Genomic DNA, 18,013 nt, shown 5'->3' on the forward strand with positions numbered 1-18,013 from the left:
GCCAGGAGCTCAAGATCCACCTGGACAACAAAGGGAGACCCTGTCTCTACAAAAAAAAAAAAAAAAAAAAAAAATCTAAAAATCAGCTGGGCGTTGTGGCGAGCACCTGTAATCTCAGCTACTGGGGAGGCTGAGGTGGGCTTGCTTGAGCCCAGGAGTTTGAGGCTGCAGCGAGCTAAGATCAACTCTGTCTCTAACAATAAATAAATAAATAATAAAGGCCTGGTGCTGCGGCTCATGCTGTAATCCTAGCACTTTGGGAGGCTGAGGCAGGAGGATTGCTTAAGCCCAGGAGTTCAAGACCAGCCTGGGCAAGATAGCAAAACCTGGTCTCTATAAAAATTTGTTTTAGAAAAATTAGCAGGGTGTGGTGGTGTGCACCTGTAGTCCAAGCTACTTGGGAGGCTTGGGGGGAGGATCACTTGATCCCAGGAATTTGAGGCTGCAGTGAGCTGTGATCATGCCACTGCAATCCAGCCTGGGTGACAGAGTGAGACCCTGACTCAAAAAATAAAATAAAATAAAAGGCAAAAATAAAAGAAGTGTTCACTCCAGTAAGGCCCTCCTTAGGAAACCAGAGAAAGGAATCAAGGTTCCTAAAGGGTAGATTGTACAGAAAATGCAATTACACATCTTCAGTCGTAATAATCACCAATTTTTAGACAGTGTGCTAGGCATTATTCTAAGTACTTTAAATGTATCAACTCTTTTTATCCTCACTTAACATGTAAGAACAGTGAATCACAGAGAAGTTTAATTTGCCTAAGATCACACAGATAATGTGTGGTGGATCAAGATTTAAACTCAGGCTCAGCTCTTGCACTCTTAACCACTACAGGACCCCACCTTAGAGAAAGTAGCTTTAGAATGAAACAATGGCATTTGCAGCAACCTGGTTGGAATTGGAGACCATTATTCTAAGTGAAGTAACTCGGGAATGAAAAACCAAACATCCTATGGTCTCACATAAGTGGGAGCTAAGCTGTGAGGACACAAAGGCATAAGAATGACACAGTGGACTTTGGGGACTCAGGGGAAAGGATGGGAGGGAGCTGAGGGATAAAAGACTACAAATCGGGTGCACTATACACTGCTTTGGTGGTGGGTGCACCAAAATCCCAGAAATCATCACCAAAGAACTTATTCATGCAACCAAACACCAGCTGCTCCCCAAAATCCTATTGAAATACAAATAAATAAATAAATAAATAAATAAATAAATAAATAAATAAATATAAATAAATTAAAAGTTCAAAAATAGGTAGAAAAAATAAAGTATATCAATTAAAAAAGAGAGAGAGAAAGTACCTTTAAAATATGAATAGAAGCAGACCCTAAGATGAGGGGGGAAAGAATAAAGTATGAAAACACACAGTTCAGAGCCCATTCTCTAGTTAGTGGAGTATTTGGACTATTTATTTTGTCTTCATTCACAAATTCCCATTCCACCATTTTGCTGATTTTCCAAAGTTCTACAGTCACATTAGATAGAGAACATTTAAGGACTTAAGTTCAAGCCAAAAAACTTGGTTCTTGCTAGCAACCTAATAAATACTTTATGAACAAAAAGATCAAAACTCTGCCAATATAAGATATAAGGAGATATGCTTTCTCCATTAATTTAAGTAATAAGTTAATATTGCTTTGGCAATATTTTGCACCCTTGTTCAGAAGAATGTGCAGACTTTAAGTCATTCCGAGATGTTTTTTGTGATTTAAGACAGGGTCTCATTCTGTCGCCTAGGCTGGAGTGCAGGGGCATGATATTGGCTCACTGCAACCTCCGCCTCCTGGGTTCAAGCCATCCTCCCATCTCAGCCTCGAGAGTAGCTGGGATTACAGGCACACACCAAAACACCCGGCTAATTTTTGTAGTTTTAATAGAGACGTGGTTTTGCCATGTTGCCCAGGCTGGTCTCGAACTACTGGGCTCAAGTGATATGCACTCCTCGGCCTCCCAAAGTGTTGGGATTACAGGCGTGAGCCACTCTGCCTGGCCTATCCCAAGCTTTGAGCTTTCACCAAATGATTCTGATTCATGCTCTTTCTGAACACGTGCAATCTTTTTTTTTTCTTTGGTTCTCAGGTGAATGGATGAAGGCCCAGTTAGTAGAGCAAAGTTTGGCTGAAGTAATTTCACATTCTTGCTCTCTGAAAATTTCCCGATTTCAGGTCTAATTTCAGAAGATAGAACTAATTCTAAGGAGACATTTCTGATCTTTCTAAGTAAATGCATCTAGTTCCTCAGACACTTGGCCTTTCACTAAAGCATGCTATGAACTTTTTACCCTTCTTCCCAGCTCCGCCCTCCATTTATTCTGTTGTGTATATACAGATACAGATACACACAACACACACACACACACTCCATATATATATCCAGGCATAAGAGTCTCATCTGTTTTTCTTTTTTTAATGATGGGGCCTTGCCGTCACCCTAGCTAGAGAGCAGTGGTGCAGTCGTAGCTCACTGCAGCCTCAAACTTCTGGGCTCAAGTGATCTTCCCACCCCAGCATTCCAAAGCACTGGGATTACAGGCATGAGCTACCCCACCTGGCCTCATCTGTTTATCATACAAGTTTAGATATGATACGAGGAATGAAACTAGTCTATACAGTATTGTCTGAAAGACAATAGTGAAAATTAGAAGAGACAGACGGGCCAGCCACTCAGACACTGTTAGTAGCACTGCAGAGCCAAACACAACTTAAATGTCGGTAGTTAGTAATTTGATATGTTCAAAATTATTTCTGCAGATATAACGATAACTATGAATTCATAGTCATTTGCAGTGCTTTCTTCTTTTTTTTTTTTTTAAGATGGAGTCTCACTCTGTCCCCCAGCCTGGAGTGCAGTGGCCAGTCTCGGCTCACCATTTGCAGTGATTTTTTTTGAAATAGCTCAATTTTTCTGGCCAACTAATTACTTTGGAATTGTAATCCTTTTCCTAATCTCCCAGTTTCATAAGCAGCTACAGAGTATGGCTATTGAATACATGGCACAGGAGTTAGAGTGCTTGTTTGAGCCCGGCTCAGCCAATTAATACCTGCGTAACCTCAGGCAAGTTACTTACCCGTTTGGTCTCAGTTTCCCTATTTTTAAACAAACTGACAATTATTTGGATAAGAGAGTATTTAAGGGCAAATAGAACATGTAAAAATGAGAAACAAAAACAACGATAACAGGATTGTTGTGAGGATTAAGTGATACTATCCGTGAAAGCACCTAAAAGCATGTCTACCACCACATAGGAGCTCAATAATGTGAACTTATTATTCATATAGATTTTCGTGTTCAACAAGCTCTAGCAGGCTACCAGTTTTGCTAGTGATGAGGAGAGCCAGACTTTTCCTATAATCTGTCTCTGCCCTGAAAAGATTCCAGTTTTAATGTGGCTGATGAGGGTATGTTCCTTGACTGCTTCTCCCCAGACTTCATCCTCATGGCCCAGAGCATCCACATGTACGCAGCCAGGGTCCAGTGGGGCCTGGTCATGTGCTTCCTGTCTTATTTTGGCACCTTTGCCGTGGAGTTCCGGCATTACCGCTATGAGATTGTTTGCTCTGAGTACCAGGAGAATTTCCTAAGCTTCTCAGAAAGCCTGTCAGAAGCTTCTGAATATCAGACTGACCAGGTGTAACCCATCAGTTTTTCCTTGCTGGTGAGGTGGGTGTGACAGTGGGGGAGGGGCCAGTAGGACACACTCACGGGACTTGACACAGAACCTCATTTCTCTCTCTGTGTCACACACACACACACACACACACACACACACACACACACACACACACAGAGTCATGGCCACATTTGCCAAATGAGCTTTTCAGGGCGAGTTATTTCTTTAATGAAAAAGCACAAGCCCTTATGTGTCGAATTACACGTTGTTACACTGAAAATATATGCACGACAGAGCAAGAAGCTAGTGCATGATCACTTCTTATCCATCCCCTTCCCAGCACTCCCTCCTCTTCCCATTCTCTCCACATGTCTCAAGCACCCTACCGAGTAGGGCAGGCCAAATGTTCCTTGGGAGTGATGCCAACTCCCGACGTTGCCTTCAGGTCCAAAGGGCTTGGAACCAGCTCGTGAGAAAGTTCTGAATCTGGAGCTAATATTCTTGAATGGATAATAGTGTATCATCGAATAGGATGGAAATTGTATTGAGATGTGACCCTGTGTCGCCTGTGGAAAGGCATGGTGAGGAGAACTTTCCCACGAAAGCCCCCTTCATCGTTGTTCAGTGGCCGGCTGCGTGGATCCCAGGAGAGACATATGCCACAGACTGTGAGAGCAAAGCTCGCCATCGTGATCTGGACTTGATGCACTGTGACTGAGAATGATTTCCAAATGTGAATATGTGTAGGGACGTGGTCTGCCAGGCCTGGAACAAGATGGGGGCAGTGAAGGTATGGTTTAGTGTTTGCTTTCATAGTATGCCATGTACAATGTTTTATATTTCATAGTTTATTTTTCTTTTAAGTAACTACCATGAGTCTCTCTAAGCCTCATGGACAAAGATGTAGACCAAATGCAAGAGCTGAGCTTGCTTTGGGTTCAACCATGATCAAAGAAAAACTGAGATCACCTGCAGGCTTACATTTGTAGCTAAGAAAATATCACAGAAAAATGGAAAGAAATATGGATGTGCAGAGGTAATAAAAAGAGCTGCTGCTGGACGTTTATCAAAGATAGGCACCTTACAGTATCTTGTTGCAAGTCCAAATCAAGGGAGACTTTGTTAATATGTATCTTTTGCTCAAATGTAGTAGGATTTTTTTTTTTTTTGGATTAAGGGCTTTTCAAATTTGGAATTTGTAGAAGCCAATTAAAAGATACCCTTCCTAAAAACCAAATTGACACAGCTGGCCACCCTGCTAGCCAACCCACAATTCCCAGTTCCCACCTGCTGAGAGTTCAGAACTCAGACTGTAGATGTGGGCTTTTGAGACTGTGCTTCATGAAGAAGAGCAGAATTCCAAATTCAAACTGTGTTGGAGTGAGCCAAGTGGACAGACCCTCCACGAGTGCACTTTCTTTCAAGAAATCCCCAGATTTACCCCATAAAAGTCTGGGATTACCTGGAATATAATATGAAAAACATTTTTTAGGCTGGGCTTGGGGCTCACGCCTATAATCCCAACACTTTGGGAGGCCAAGGTGGGCGGATCACCTGAGGTCGGGAGCTCGAGACCAGTCTGACCAACGTGTCAAGAAACCCCGTCTCTACTAAAAAAAAATAAAAATTAGCCTGGCGTGGTGGCGCATGCCTGCAGTCCCAGCTATTCAGGAGGTGGAGGCAGGAGAATCACTTGAACTCAGCAGGCAGAGGCGGTGAGCCGAGATCACGCCATTGCACTCCAGCCTGGGCAACAAGAGCAAAACTCTGTCTCAAAAAAAAAAAACAACAAAGAAAACATTTTTTAATTCAACCCAAAGTCTGAACTTCTTGAGGAAAAGGTCAATGTCTTTTCATCTCTGTATTTTTCCCCACCTCTTAGCACAGTGCCTGGCACATATTAGGTGCTCAATAAATGTCTGTTGAATAGAATTATTGCTAATTTAAGAGTAGGAAAGGGCCGGGCGCGGTGGCTCACGCTTGTAATCCCAGCACTTTGGGAGGCCAAGGCGGGTGGATCAGGAGGTCAGGAGATCGAGACCACGGTGAAACCCCGTCTCTACTAAAAATACAAAAAAATTAGCCGGGCGTGGTGGCAGGCGCCCGTAGTCCCAGCTACTCGGAGAGGCTGAGGCAGGAGAATGGCGTGAACCCGGGAGGCGGAGCTTGCAGTGAGCCGAGATTGCGCCACTGCACTCCAGCCTGGGCGACAGAGCGAGATTCCGTCTCAAAAAAAAAAAAAAAAAAAAAAGAGTAGGAAAAAGGAGTGTCAGAGAGAGACTCAAAGATGAGTGAGAGAGCATGGAAGATGGCTGTTTCATGTGAGACAGGAATGGAAGAAGTCATGAATAGGGATCAGATGGGGGAGTGAGAATCCCTGTAAGTAAAATGTGAGGAAAAGAACAAGCTGAGAACAAGATTCTCCTGTCAAAAAGGCGTCTTACTGTAAATGGTCCAAGGTGACATTTGTTAGTTTTGAATACTGCTTTTGGTTTTCTTTTTTTCATTTTTATATTTTAAAATTTTTATCAAAGAATAAAGACTTACGTAGTTTTCTTTTATTCTACACAATCCAAATTAAATAGCTTTTGGTGATGCAATTGTGCACTTTCTTAAGAATATATCTAATACCACATTTTAGCAGAACCAAGCAATGACTGACATTATTCATTGGGATCTGGCCACTAAATAAAATTCTTTTATGCATAATTGTTATTTCTTTGCCTCTTACACCACTATTTCTTCTCTAATATTAAAACATGTGAAAACCCAGTCAGATATTATGTTAAAAATGAACTTCAGTATTATATTGGTAGGGTGTTTTCCAACACCATCAACCAATTCTCTGATTCTTCCTGACACCAATTGAGTATCTACAATTCAATTCTGACACTAACTACCCGGAGTTAGTGTCAGATTCCACAGGTTTAAGGGCTGAGTCCCACAAGACTGCCTCACTTCCACTGCCAGTCACAAATACTGGGTCCACAGGTGACCCTCACTTCTGTCTATATTGGCTACAAAGTCAAAGGGGCTCCCACACACTGCCCGCTTAAGGTTCAAATAATTTGCTAGAACAGCTCACAGAACTCAGGAAAATCCTTACATTTGCAGGTTTATGATGAAGGCTACAACTTAGGAAGAGCCAAATTGAAAAGAAGCATAGGGCAAGGCATGGGGAGGTGCCTGGAGCTCCACGCCCCCCCAGAGCGCACAATCCTCCCAGCACCTCGCTGTGTTCGTCTACCTGGGAGCTCTCCAAATCTTACCATTCAAGAGTTTATTTTATGGAGCTGGATCTCCAGACGCCCTCTCTCCCCAAAGCTCAAAGGTCAGGAGGTGTTTCTGCTGACCAGCCTGAGCCTGAGGTTATCCAGGGGCCCCACCTTAAGTGACCTCATTAGCATAAACTCAAGTGTGATCAAAAGGGGCTCATTATGTAGAACAAAAGACATCTCTCTAAGTAAACTTCAAAGGTTTTAGAAGTTCTATGCAGGAACTGGGGACAAAGACCAAATATAGCCATCCACCCATAGCAATGTTTCAGTCAAAAATGCACTGAATAGAAGGCAGTGGTCCCGTAAGGTGGCTCATGCCTGTAATACCAGCACTTTGGGAGACCGAGGCAGGCGGATCACCTGAGGTCACGAGTTCGAGACCAGCCTGGTCAACATGGTGAAACCCTGTCTCTACTAAAACATACAAAAGTCAGCTGGGCGTGGTGGTGCATGCCTGTGATCCCAGCTACTTGAGGCAGAGGCTGAGGCAGGAGAATCACTTGAACCCAGGAGGCGGAGGTTGTGGTGAACTGGGATCACACTACTGCAGCACTCCAGCCTGGGAGAAAGAGCGAGATTCCATTCCAAAAAAAAAAAAAAGGCAAACTTACAATGAGGTCAAGTTTTATCATCTATGTTATTTGCTGGATTTTCTCTATCCTTGGTGTGGAAAAGTCAAATTTCGTATCCTGAAATGTATAATCTACCGGTTATCAATGGAGACTGGATACCACTGTTTATATTATTTTTGTATTTAGGCATTGCGTCCTCAGGATAGGTTAGGTTTTGCTGTCCCAACATAAAACTAATAAAACTAAAGTTTATTTCTCATACTGGATGTCTATCCAAGTTCAGCAGGGGGTTCTGCTCATTGTAACAACTCCGACCTTGGCTGATAGACGGTTCCTCTCGGCACATGCTCCCACAGTCGCTCACTGCCAAGGAAATGTGGCAGACTGCTCCCTGGCTCTCAGAGCTCCTGCCAGGAATGGCGAATGCTACTTAGCTTACATTTCACTGGCTAAGGAAACCGAGTGGCCTTCTCTAAGCATGGCACTCCTACCATGTGCCCACAATGGGAGATGCATTTGTGAACAGCCCAGTGACCACCACAGGATCCTCAACTTCTTTAGTCATTGTCATTCCTTTGAGGTGAAGTTCCAAAGAATCATTAGAGAAGCCATCATAGTTCAGAAAGAGAGGAAAGGGACCATCTGTGGGGTTGGCACTATTTGATTCTCAGTGCTTTTCTTACCATATACCTAGATCGATAAGCGACATTTCACAATTTGATCACCCCCTTGCCACCTCTCTGCTTAAAACATTTTTACTTGGCTCTCAGAATATTGTGCCCTTTTAATTTGTCTCCTGCTTCTCTCCACCCAACTTCCTCTGCTGGGCCACATTCTCCCTGCCGTCCCAACACTGGAGTACCCCATGGCTCCGTCCTGGCAACTCGTCTTTCCTACCCACACTCACTCTCTGAGTGACCTTGTCCAGTATTCCAGTTTTAAATATTGCCATGGGCTGACGTTTCCCAGGTTCTCCAGGCCAGACCTCTATCCTCAGTACCATAGACCTGTGTCTTCAACTACCCTTACAGCATTTTCACTTGAAAGGCATCCCAAGTTTAACACATTCTGATCTAATCTCTTTAAACGCATTCCTCCCACCCAAGTTACAGACAACCCATCTTTCAGTTGCTCACACTGAAACTTTGGAGCAATCCTCATCTCTTCTCTCTTGCACACCACAAATCCTGTCTGCTGTACCTTTAAAGTATACTAGAATTCATCCACTGCCACTATCTAGTCCAAACCACTGCTATCTCTCCTGGATTTTTATAATAACATATAAAAATTGTCTTCTTCCATCATTTGCTAAGGTGTGTCCTCAATACAGAAGTCAAAATGATCTCTCTAAAAGCTAAATTAGGCCTGACGTGGCTCATGCCTGTAATACCAGCACTTTGGGAGGCCGAGGAGGGAGGATCACTTGAGCCCAGAAGTTCAAGACCAGCCTGGGCAACATGGTAATACCCCGACTCTACAAAAAATTAGCCAGGCATGGTGGCACACACCTGTAGTCCCAGCTACCCAGGAGGCTGAGGAGGGAAGGTCACCTGAGCCTGGGAGGTCAAGGCTGCAGTGAGCCGAGATTGTGCCACTGCACTGTAGCCTGGGCAACAGAGTGAGACCCTGTCCAAAAAAAAAAAATAAGCTTACATCATCATCTCTCCTCTGCTAAAAACCCTCCAGCACTCATCACTCAGCACTCAGAACTCCTTGTACTGAGACTAAAAACCCCAATCATTAAAATGCTTTACAAGGCCTAACAAGGTCTGCCTTTACACCTTTCCTTCTCTCTGTTCATCCCTCTGCCTCCCTGTGTTCTTCCAACAGTCAGACATGCTGTGGCCACAGGGCCTGATATGGTCTGGCTGTGTTCCCACCCAAATCTCATCTTGAACTGTAGTTCCCATAACCCCCATGTGTCATGGGAGGGACCCAGTGGGAGGTAATTGAATCATGGTGTTACTGGGGGGAGTCCTCATTCTTAAAGCTCCCAAGATGATGGCAGGCCACTTCCAAGATGGCAGCAAGCCTCTTATTCTCTGACCTGGGGTTCTTGGCCTCACAGATTCCAAGGAATGGAATCTTGGGCCATGTGGTGAGTGTTAAAGCTCTATTCAGCTTGATTAGGATGAACCCCAGGCAATTAACTGACGCAGGAACAATGGTGAGCCTCTAGCTCAATTGGGAGCAGCAGTGGGCGCTGCCTCGCTGGATCAGAAGTGCAGCAGACACCCTGCCGGATCCGGAGGGGTGGAAGTCAGCGGCAGCATCTGGGATGACAGCAATCAGCAGTGGTGGACAGCAAGTGAAAGCTTAGTTCCAACCGGAACAAACATGGACCAGAGAGTGTGCAGTTGCAAGATTTAATAGAGTGAAAACCGAGCTCCCACACAATGGGAGGGGACCCAAAGAGGGTAGCCATTGCTGGCTCAAATGCCTGGGTTTATATCCTGATCATTGTCCCTCCCTCTGTGGTCTCAGGCGATAGATAATTGGCTATTCCTTTACCTCCTGTTTTAGCCTAATTAGCATTTCAGGGAGCTCTCTTTTTTTTTTTTTTTTTTTGAGACGGAGTCTTGCTCTGTCGCCCAGGCTGGAGTGCAGTGGCGCAGTCTCGGCTCACTGCAAGCTCCGCCTCCCAGGTTCACGCCATTCTCCTGCCTCAGCCTCTCCGAGTAGCTGGGACTACAGGCGCCCGCCACCACGCCCGGCTAATTTTTTGTATTTTTAGTAGAGACGGGGTTTCACTGTGGTCTCGATCTCCTGACCGCGTGATCCGCCTGCCTCGGCCTCCCAAAGTGCTGGGATTACAAGCGTGAGCCACCGCGCCCGGCCTCTCTTTACTACCTGATTGGTTGAGTGTGAGCTAAGTTGCAAGCCCTGTGTTTAAAGGTGGATACTGTCAACTTCCTAGCTAGGCTTATGGATTCTTAGTCGGCCTAGGAAATCCAGCTAGTCCTGTCTCTCAGTTCCCCCTCTCAATAGGAAAACCCAAGTGCTTTTGGGGAGGTTGGCCGATGACTGCTCTAAGTGCTTCCTGCTGAATTGGGGCATAGTAGGAGTCATGCAGTTGAGATTTCCTCCAGAGGGCTACCTTCAATGTCATCAACATTGGAGCATGGGCTAGCAGGCTGGTCCAAGGGTCCGCGGTAGATTTTAGTGATGGACTGCATCTGGGGCTCCATTTGAAGAACCATTTGTAGCTTTACAGCTTCGATTCTGGAAGAGACAAACTTAACAAGGAGGTTAAAGATGCAGGATCCAAAGAGAAGTAACAATATTATAGTTGCTAGAGGTCCTAAGAAGGGGAGAATCCAGGCCATCCATTGGCTGAGGAGATCCCAGGGACTGGTGTTTTGAAGCTCCTCTGCTCTACGTTGTATTCGATCTCGAATTTCTTTAACTTTCTCGGTGACAATTCCGGATTGATTAACATAATAACAGCATTCTTCCCCTAAAAATAAACAGGTTCCCCCCATTTCAGCAGTTAGCAAGTCTAAAGCTCTTTGATTTTGAAGGACTACTGCTGCTAGGAAGTTAAGTTGATTTTGCAAGGTGACCAGTGAGTTGGCAACCCATTCCATGTCACCATTTAGTTCTTGAGATAGTTTATAGTAGAACTGAGTAGAGGTTGTGATACCGCCAATGCCAGTACCTAGTCTGCCTAGCACTCCTGCTCTGGTAACAAAAAGAATGGGTACTCTTTTGGTGCAGGGCTTAGGTACAACATAATTATATAAATCTTGTTCTGTGTAGATGGTCATGGGGGCACTAAGAATGAGAGGAAGCACATAGATTCTGAAGAGCCATTTAAACAATGGTAGGCAGAGGTACTACAGACAAAAAATATTCCTGAGGGTAGGCAGACCATTTGTGTGGGAGGAGTTACCCAACTGATGCATTGGGAGTTGGTTGTGTCTATAGAATTGCTAACATTTACACAGGTGAGGTTTGAGGTATGGGTTATCTCCAGATTGGAAACAAGAGGTCCTAACAATCTTTTGGAGTCCTTGTTGGGCCTCGGGTCTAAGGGGGTACTGTCTTTGGTAGGGAAAGGAGGCAGAATCCTTTAGTTTAACTTGAAGAGGATGGGCATTCTTTGCTCATCCGTATTGTCCTTCTGTTGCCCAGACTTCAGGATTAATTCCTTCCTCAAGCAGGAGACAACAAACAGGTGTTCCTTCTCCTATATTCAGGTGTATAATGGCCTCTGCTTTTGCTAGAATGTCTCTCCCTAACAAGGGAGTGGGGCTTTCAGGCATAATTAGAAAAGCATGTGAAAAGAGTAAAGTTCCTCAGTCACAACTTGGTGGCTGGGAGAAATATCTAGTGACTGGCTGTCCTAGGACCCCTCGGATAGTGACAGATCTGGAGGACAGTTGTCCAGGACAGAAGAGTAAGACTGAGAAGCCTGGGCCAGTGTCCAGGAGACAGTTAACTTCTTGGCCCTCAATGGTCAAGCATACCCGGGGCTCTGTGAGGGTGATGGCATGGGCTGGCACTTGCCCCGGGCACCCTCAGTCCTGCTGCTGGATCATCTGGTGAGTGGCTTCTGACTCAGAGGACCTTCATCCCCTGGGGCACTGGACCTTCCAGTGATTCCCCTGACATAAGGGGCATGGATGAGTGGGCGGCTTATTTCTATTGGACAATCTTTTTTAAAGTGTCCTTGTAGACCGCACTGGAAGCATGCCTCATTAGGCATTTGATTTGCCCAGCTTTTCTCTTTTCCAGAGCCTCCAAAGTCCACTTGCCTGAGGGCCGTGACTAAAGCGGTGGCCTTTTTTTAATCTCGTTTGTCCCGTTCGTCCCGTTCTGCCTGCTCCTCCTCATTCTATTATAAAAAACGGAGGTTGCCAAGTTCAATAGGGTTTCTAAGTTTTGCTCCGGGCCTAAGGCAGACTTTTGAAGTTTTTTTCTAATGTCTGCAGCTGGCTGAGTGACAAACTTATCCTTTAAGATTAGTTGGCCTTCAATAGAGTCAGGTGACAGAGAGGTATGCTTCCTCAATGCCTCCCTTAGTGTCTCCTGAAAGGCAGTAGGATTTTCTTCCTTTCCTTTTGTTATAGTGGACATCATCGAAAAATTCATAGGCTTCTTCCTAGTTTTCCTTAGTCCTTCTAGCACGCAAGTTAGTAAATGTCTGCGGCACCAATCTCCATGTTCTGATTCTGTGTCCCAGTGAGGGTCTACACTGGGAACTGCCTACTGGCTTGTGGGGAATCATTCTCTTTCCTCTGTTGTCATCCTATCATTGACCTGATTGAGATACCAGAGATCACCAAACTCTCAAGCTGCAGTTATGGCGGCACTTCTCTCATTTGGGGTTAGTGTCTGATAGCAGTAACATCATATCTCTCCATGTCAGATCAAAGGATTGTCCTAACCCTTGTAAAACATCAATATAGCCATCAGGGTTATCTGAGAATTTACCTAGGTCTCTTTTAATTTGCTTCAAGTCTGAGAGGGAAAAAGGTACATGAACTCTGGCTGGGCCAAATTCTCCTCCTCCCACTGCTTGGAGGGGGCATAATCAGGGAATATTGGCACTCCAGTTCATTGTTTGCCCCTTTGTCTATCTCCTTTTGGACCATTTGGGTTGAAGGGGGGTCCTTATTAGTTGGGGAAGGAGCCGGGGGGGGGGGGCCGGGGTAGGGAGGTAGATAGGGAGGTAGACTCTGAGGGCTTCCTATAGGGCATAAATCACACTTTTTACATAATTGCGAGTTGTCTCTTAATGAAAAGAAAGTTTGTACATATGGCACTTCACTCCATTTGCCTTCTTTTCTACAAAAGAGGTCTAGCTGTAAGATGGTGTTATAATTTATACTTCCCTCAGGAGGCCAGGTTTCTCCCCCTTGAAGAGGATATCATGGCCAGGTGGTACTGCAGAAGTTCATTAAGTCACTTCTTTCTTAGCATCTGAGGGTCAAATTGGTCCCAATTCTCCAGAATACATCTTAGGGGTGTTTTTGCCTTAGGGAGAACATTTCCCATCTGAAAAAAGAACACAGGGATGCCAGCACCCCTAGTCATTTTCCAATGAGCATTAGTCCTAGAGCATCCTCTATGGTCCTAATGCTTATTCCTTTCCAGGGTGCGTAACCACCCACGGACCTCTGCTTATTGGATTAGTTATGCTCACTGACGTAGAAGTCCTGCACCTGTTTTCCCGCCTTTCTTGACCACAAAGAAAGGGGTCTGGGCTGCTGGATTCTAGTGGTCCTTTACCAGTGTGCCCAACATTGCCTTTGCGCTCAGAGGTGACTTCTAGAGCTGGGCTGGGTTCCTGAGTATTTCCTAACAACCCAGTTGCCCCATCAAGATGCATTCCCACAAACAACAGTTCTTATGCAAATTCATTTCAGAGAGTGCGTGGGTAACCTTTTGAGTCAGGATTGAGACAGAGTTTTTTTATTCTGTAAGTACTTTAAGGCTTGGCTGAGTGCAAACAGCTCCCACGTTTGAGCAGACCCAATTATTAGGCAATTTTCCTAACTCTGCTTCTACAAGAGTTTCCCTCAATTACTGAATACCCATTGTGTTTTTTTCTCAATCACCTGGGAGGAACCATCTATCTTCCTGTCCTGAAGGGGGTTCCTCCTAGGTCTGGTCAGACCTTTGTATGGTAATTAAGATTTAAATCCCCTGTTAGGAAATCTACTGGGTTAAGGGAATTTTCAGTGGTTAATGTTAAATTAGCTTTTTTAAACAGAATAGCCTTATACTTTAAGATTTTTGAGTTAGTAAGCTACACTTTTTGCTTCCTTTTTTTTTGACCTAGGATAGTTCTGAACTGTGAGGTGTGCTCACAATGAGGTTTCCTCTAAAGGCTAATTTTCTACTTTCTTTTGTTAGCAAAGAATTTGCTACTATTAGGATCTCTTTCTTTCTCTCTTTGACTTTCTGTCTCTCTCTCTCTCTCTGAATCTCTCTTTCTCTCTGTCTCTCTCTCCTTCCCTTTTCTTTGTAGATAGATTTTGGGAACACAGCAGAAGGATGTTCGCTCGTTGCCCCCATCCACTATAGGAATATGAGCCTCCCTTTTAATTTACTCAATTTACTTTCATCCTGATCTATGATGTTGTTGTAGACCCAGTTCCAGTTGTTAAAGTACTGGGTTACCCGGCCGGGCACGGTGGCTCACGCCTGTAATCCCAGCACTTTGGGAGGCCGAGGCAGGCGGATCACAAGGTCAGCAGATCGAGACCATCCTGGCTAACACGGTGAAACCCTGTCTCTACTAAACATACAAAAAAAATTAGCCAGGCCTAGTGGCGGGCGCCTGCAGTCCCAGCTACTCGGGAGGCTGAGGCAGGAGAATGGCATGAACCTGGGAGGTGGAGCTTGCAGTGAGCCGAGATCACGCCACTGTACTCCAGCCTGGGTGACTGAGCGAGACTCCGTGTCAAATAAATAAAAATAAAAAAATAAAGTACTGGGTTATCAGTTCTAAGGCCCTGGCCAAGGAGCCAAGGCTTGGAGATTATATTGCAGAGGGGTAAGCTGGGCAGACATTGGGGGAGAAGAGCATCTACACAATGGGAGAGCAATCCTCCTAGCCATGGCACAAACTTGGGGCCCTGGCAAGGGTGGTGGGGAATGGGTCTCACATAACTGCCCATGTCGAGAGCTGTATACCTAAATTGGGAGAGGCACCAGGGACAAGACTCCCTGGGTTCATAGCCTAGATGCCTAAGGACACAACATCGAGCTTCCCTAGATCCCTTTGGAGATACAACTTGCTGTAATGCTTGGGAGAGGAAGTGAAAGTCTGAAGCATTAGTACCTAGGAGGCAGGGATTGGAGGAAGTAGATTCAGAGGTAAGGAGAATTTGGGGACTACACTTTCAAGAAAGTCGTGGTCAGGACCCACGAGGGATGGGTCAGAAGGAAAGGTAGGTGTGCACACATGGGCGACTGTTGAGTAAAGACTTCTGGCTGTGCCAAGATCTTAACTGGGAGTTCAGGACGACAGCTTTCTGCCTCTACTCGGCCCTCGGCTTCCCCAGGAAAATTCAAAGTGGAAGCTGGTTCCAGGTAGACCAATGCTCCCAACCCAGAAGGGCTGGGGGTTGTTAGAAAGCCCTTTCCCAGACAGCCTTACACCGGAGTCTTAAGTCCAGCAGCCACGCTAATCATTTTTTTAACTGGCCAACAGGTGCCCAGTGTTTTCCTCTGATTCTAAGGAAGGATAGAACAGAATAGCAAGTGAAAGTGGTCCAATATTACTCACCACTTTGGAGATTCCCATCTAGGTTGCCAAAATGTTACTGGGGGGTCCTTGTTCTTAGAGCTCCCAAGATGGTGGCAGGCCGCTTCCAAGATGGCAGCAAGCCTCTTGTTCTCTGACCTGGGGTTCTTGGCCTCATGGATTCCAAGGAATGGAATCTTGGGCCATGTGGTGAGTGTTAAAGCTCTATTCAGCTTGATTAGGACAAACTCCAGGCACTTAGCCTGTGTGGGAACAACGGCGAGCCTCTAGCCCGATTGGGAGCAGCACTGGGCGCCACCTCACTGGATCAGAAGTGCAGCAGACACCCTGCTGGATCCGGAGGGGTGGAAGTCAGCGGCGGTGTCTGCGACAACAGCAATCAGCAGTGGTGGATGGTGAGCGAAAGCTCAGTTTGAACTGGAACAAACATGGACCAGAGACTGTGCAGCTGCAAGATTTAATAGAATGAAAACAGAGCTCCCATGCAACAGGAGGGGACCCAAAGGGGGTTGCCTTTGCCAGCTCAAATGCCTGGGGTTATATCCCAACCATTGTCCCTCCCCCTGTGCTCTCAAGTGATAGATGATTGGCTATTTCTTTACCTCCTGTTTTAGCCTAATTAGCATTTTAGTGAGCTCTCTTTACTACCTGATTGGTCAGGTGTGAGCTAAATTGCAAGCCCTGTGTTTAAAGGCGCATGCTGTCACCTTCCCAGCTAGGCTTACGGATTCTTAGTTGGCCTAGGAAATCCAGCTAGTCCTGTCTCTCAATGGGAGTGGTTACTCTCATGCTGTTCTCATGATAGTGAGTTCTCAGAAGCACTGACGGTTTTATAAAGGGCTTTTCCCCACCTTCGCTCTGCACTTCTCCTTGCTGCTACCACGTGAAGAAGGATGTATTTGCTTCCCCTTCTGCCACGATTGTAAGTTTCCTGAGGCCTTCCCTGCCATGTGGAACTGTGAGTCAATTAAACCTATTTCCTTTATAAATTAGCCAGTCTCAGGCAATTCTTTATAGCAGTGTGAGAAGGAACTAATACAGGGCCTTTGCACTTGCTGTGACCTCTGCCCTGGGCAATCTTCCCCTATATATTTAAATCTCTCACCTTCTTCACCTACTCAAATGTTACATTCTCACTGATGCTCCTGACCTCTCTAAAATTCAATCCCCGCAAGCCCACCTCTGTACACTCTATCCCTCTTTCCAGTTTTATTTTACTCTATAGCATTTTTTTTTTAAACAGGATCTTGCTCACCCAGGCTGGAGTGCAGTGGCACCATCGTAGCTCACTGCAGCCTTGATCTCCTGGGTATAGCATTTTTTAAACATGGCCTGTAATCAGTTAAAATTCTAACATGCATAATACTGACACATTTTATTATTTTGTTATTATCTGACTCTCTGTACCGCTAAAATATAAACTCCAGGAAGACAGAGATTTGTGTCTGCCATATACCCAGCCAGTACTTAGAACCAGTGCTTGGCACATATGTAAGTACTTACTATTTCTAAAATAAATGACTGGTAGCTGCCAACCCCCAACCCCAGATGTTTTTCAAATATTTGGTCTATTATATATGAGCTGCTCAGTCATTCAAGGCATTTAAGAAACAGTGCTATTGTAATCAATTTTGGAGGATACAATTGTCCTCTTGCTAGTCCCATCAAACAGCTTTCTAGGTCTTGAGGAAGTTCCAGATTATAGTTTTGTTTTTTTTTTTTTTTTAGATGGAGTCTTTCTCTGTTGCCCAGGCTGGAGTGCAGTGAGTGCAGTGGCACCATCTCCGCTCACTACAAGCTCCACCTCCTGGGTTCATGCCATTCTCCTGCCTCAGCCTCCCAAGTAGCTAGGACTACAGGTGACCACCACCACACCCGGCTAATTTTTGTATTTTTAGTAGAGATGGGGTTTTACCGTGTTTGCCAGGAAGGTCTTGATCTCCTGACCTTGTGATCCACCCACCTTGGCCTCCCAAAGTGCTGGGATTACAGGCGTGAGCCACCATGCCCAGCCGATTATAGTTATTTTTTATGATGTCTGCAGCAAGTAGTGCATGTTAAATACCCAAATTCTAAATAAGACTTGAAAAATCCTTATGCAAATCCTGTGTTAGTACCTGATTGCCTCTCATGTAGCTTCCAAATAAAATATTAAGGACAATTAAGTCCTTTCCTGAGAAAAATTAAATGTGTTTCATGTTTTTAAGACAAGAAGCTGCTGGGCACAGAGTAGCTCCTGCCTGTAATACCAGCACTTTGGGAGGCCAAGGCAGTTGGATCATTCAAGCTCAGGAATTTCAGACCAGCCTGGGCAACATGGCAAAACCC

The 18,013-nt window shown here is 45.1% G+C and overlaps 2 protein-coding genes and 1 pseudogene across 2 annotated transcripts in view; 1 reads left to right on the plus strand and 2 right to left on the minus strand.

Moving 5' to 3' along the window:
* The window catches only part of TMEM150C (transmembrane protein 150C), a 78,714-nt gene extending 74,720 nt beyond the window's left edge, over positions 1-3,994 (plus strand). Inside the window, exon 8 of the mRNA XM_032149075.2 lies at positions 3,433-3,994. Within this exon, the coding sequence (XP_032004966.1) occupies positions 3,433-3,641 (209 nt within the window). The 3' untranslated portion in view covers positions 3,642-3,994. The remainder of the gene's footprint in view (positions 1-3,432) is intronic.
* Positions 3,995-4,137: 143 nt separating this feature from the next.
* Positions 4,138-11,234, minus strand: LOC116466125 (syncytin-1). Its single transcript, XM_058435719.1, has 2 exons — positions 10,565-11,234; positions 4,138-4,382 (listed from the first exon to the last, which is right to left on the minus strand). The coding sequence occupies exons 1-2, from the start codon at positions 11,232-11,234 to the stop codon at positions 4,138-4,140; spliced, it is 915 nt and encodes a 304-aa protein (XP_058291702.1).
* A 1,128-nt stretch (positions 11,235-12,362) lies between these two features.
* LOC131381541 (uncharacterized) lies at positions 12,363-13,467 on the minus strand (annotated as a pseudogene).
* Between the last annotated feature and the right edge of the window lie 4,546 nt (positions 13,468-18,013).

The sequence above is a fragment of the Hylobates moloch genome, unplaced genomic scaffold (genome assembly GCF_009828535.3).
Source record: "Hylobates moloch isolate HMO894 unplaced genomic scaffold, HMol_V3 SCAFFOLD_2, whole genome shotgun sequence".
Taxonomy (NCBI): domain Eukaryota; kingdom Metazoa; phylum Chordata; class Mammalia; order Primates; family Hylobatidae; genus Hylobates; species Hylobates moloch.

Coding starts and splice junctions, on each gene's coding strand:
- LOC116466125 (XM_058435719.1), bottom strand. CDS start 11,234: ATGACCATCTACACAGAACAAGATTTATATAATTATGTTGTACCTAAG. Junction 4,383..10,564: donor CAATGTTGATGACATTGAAG/GTAGCCCTCTGG, acceptor ATCTTGTTCCAG/GCCTGGCAGACCACGTCCCT.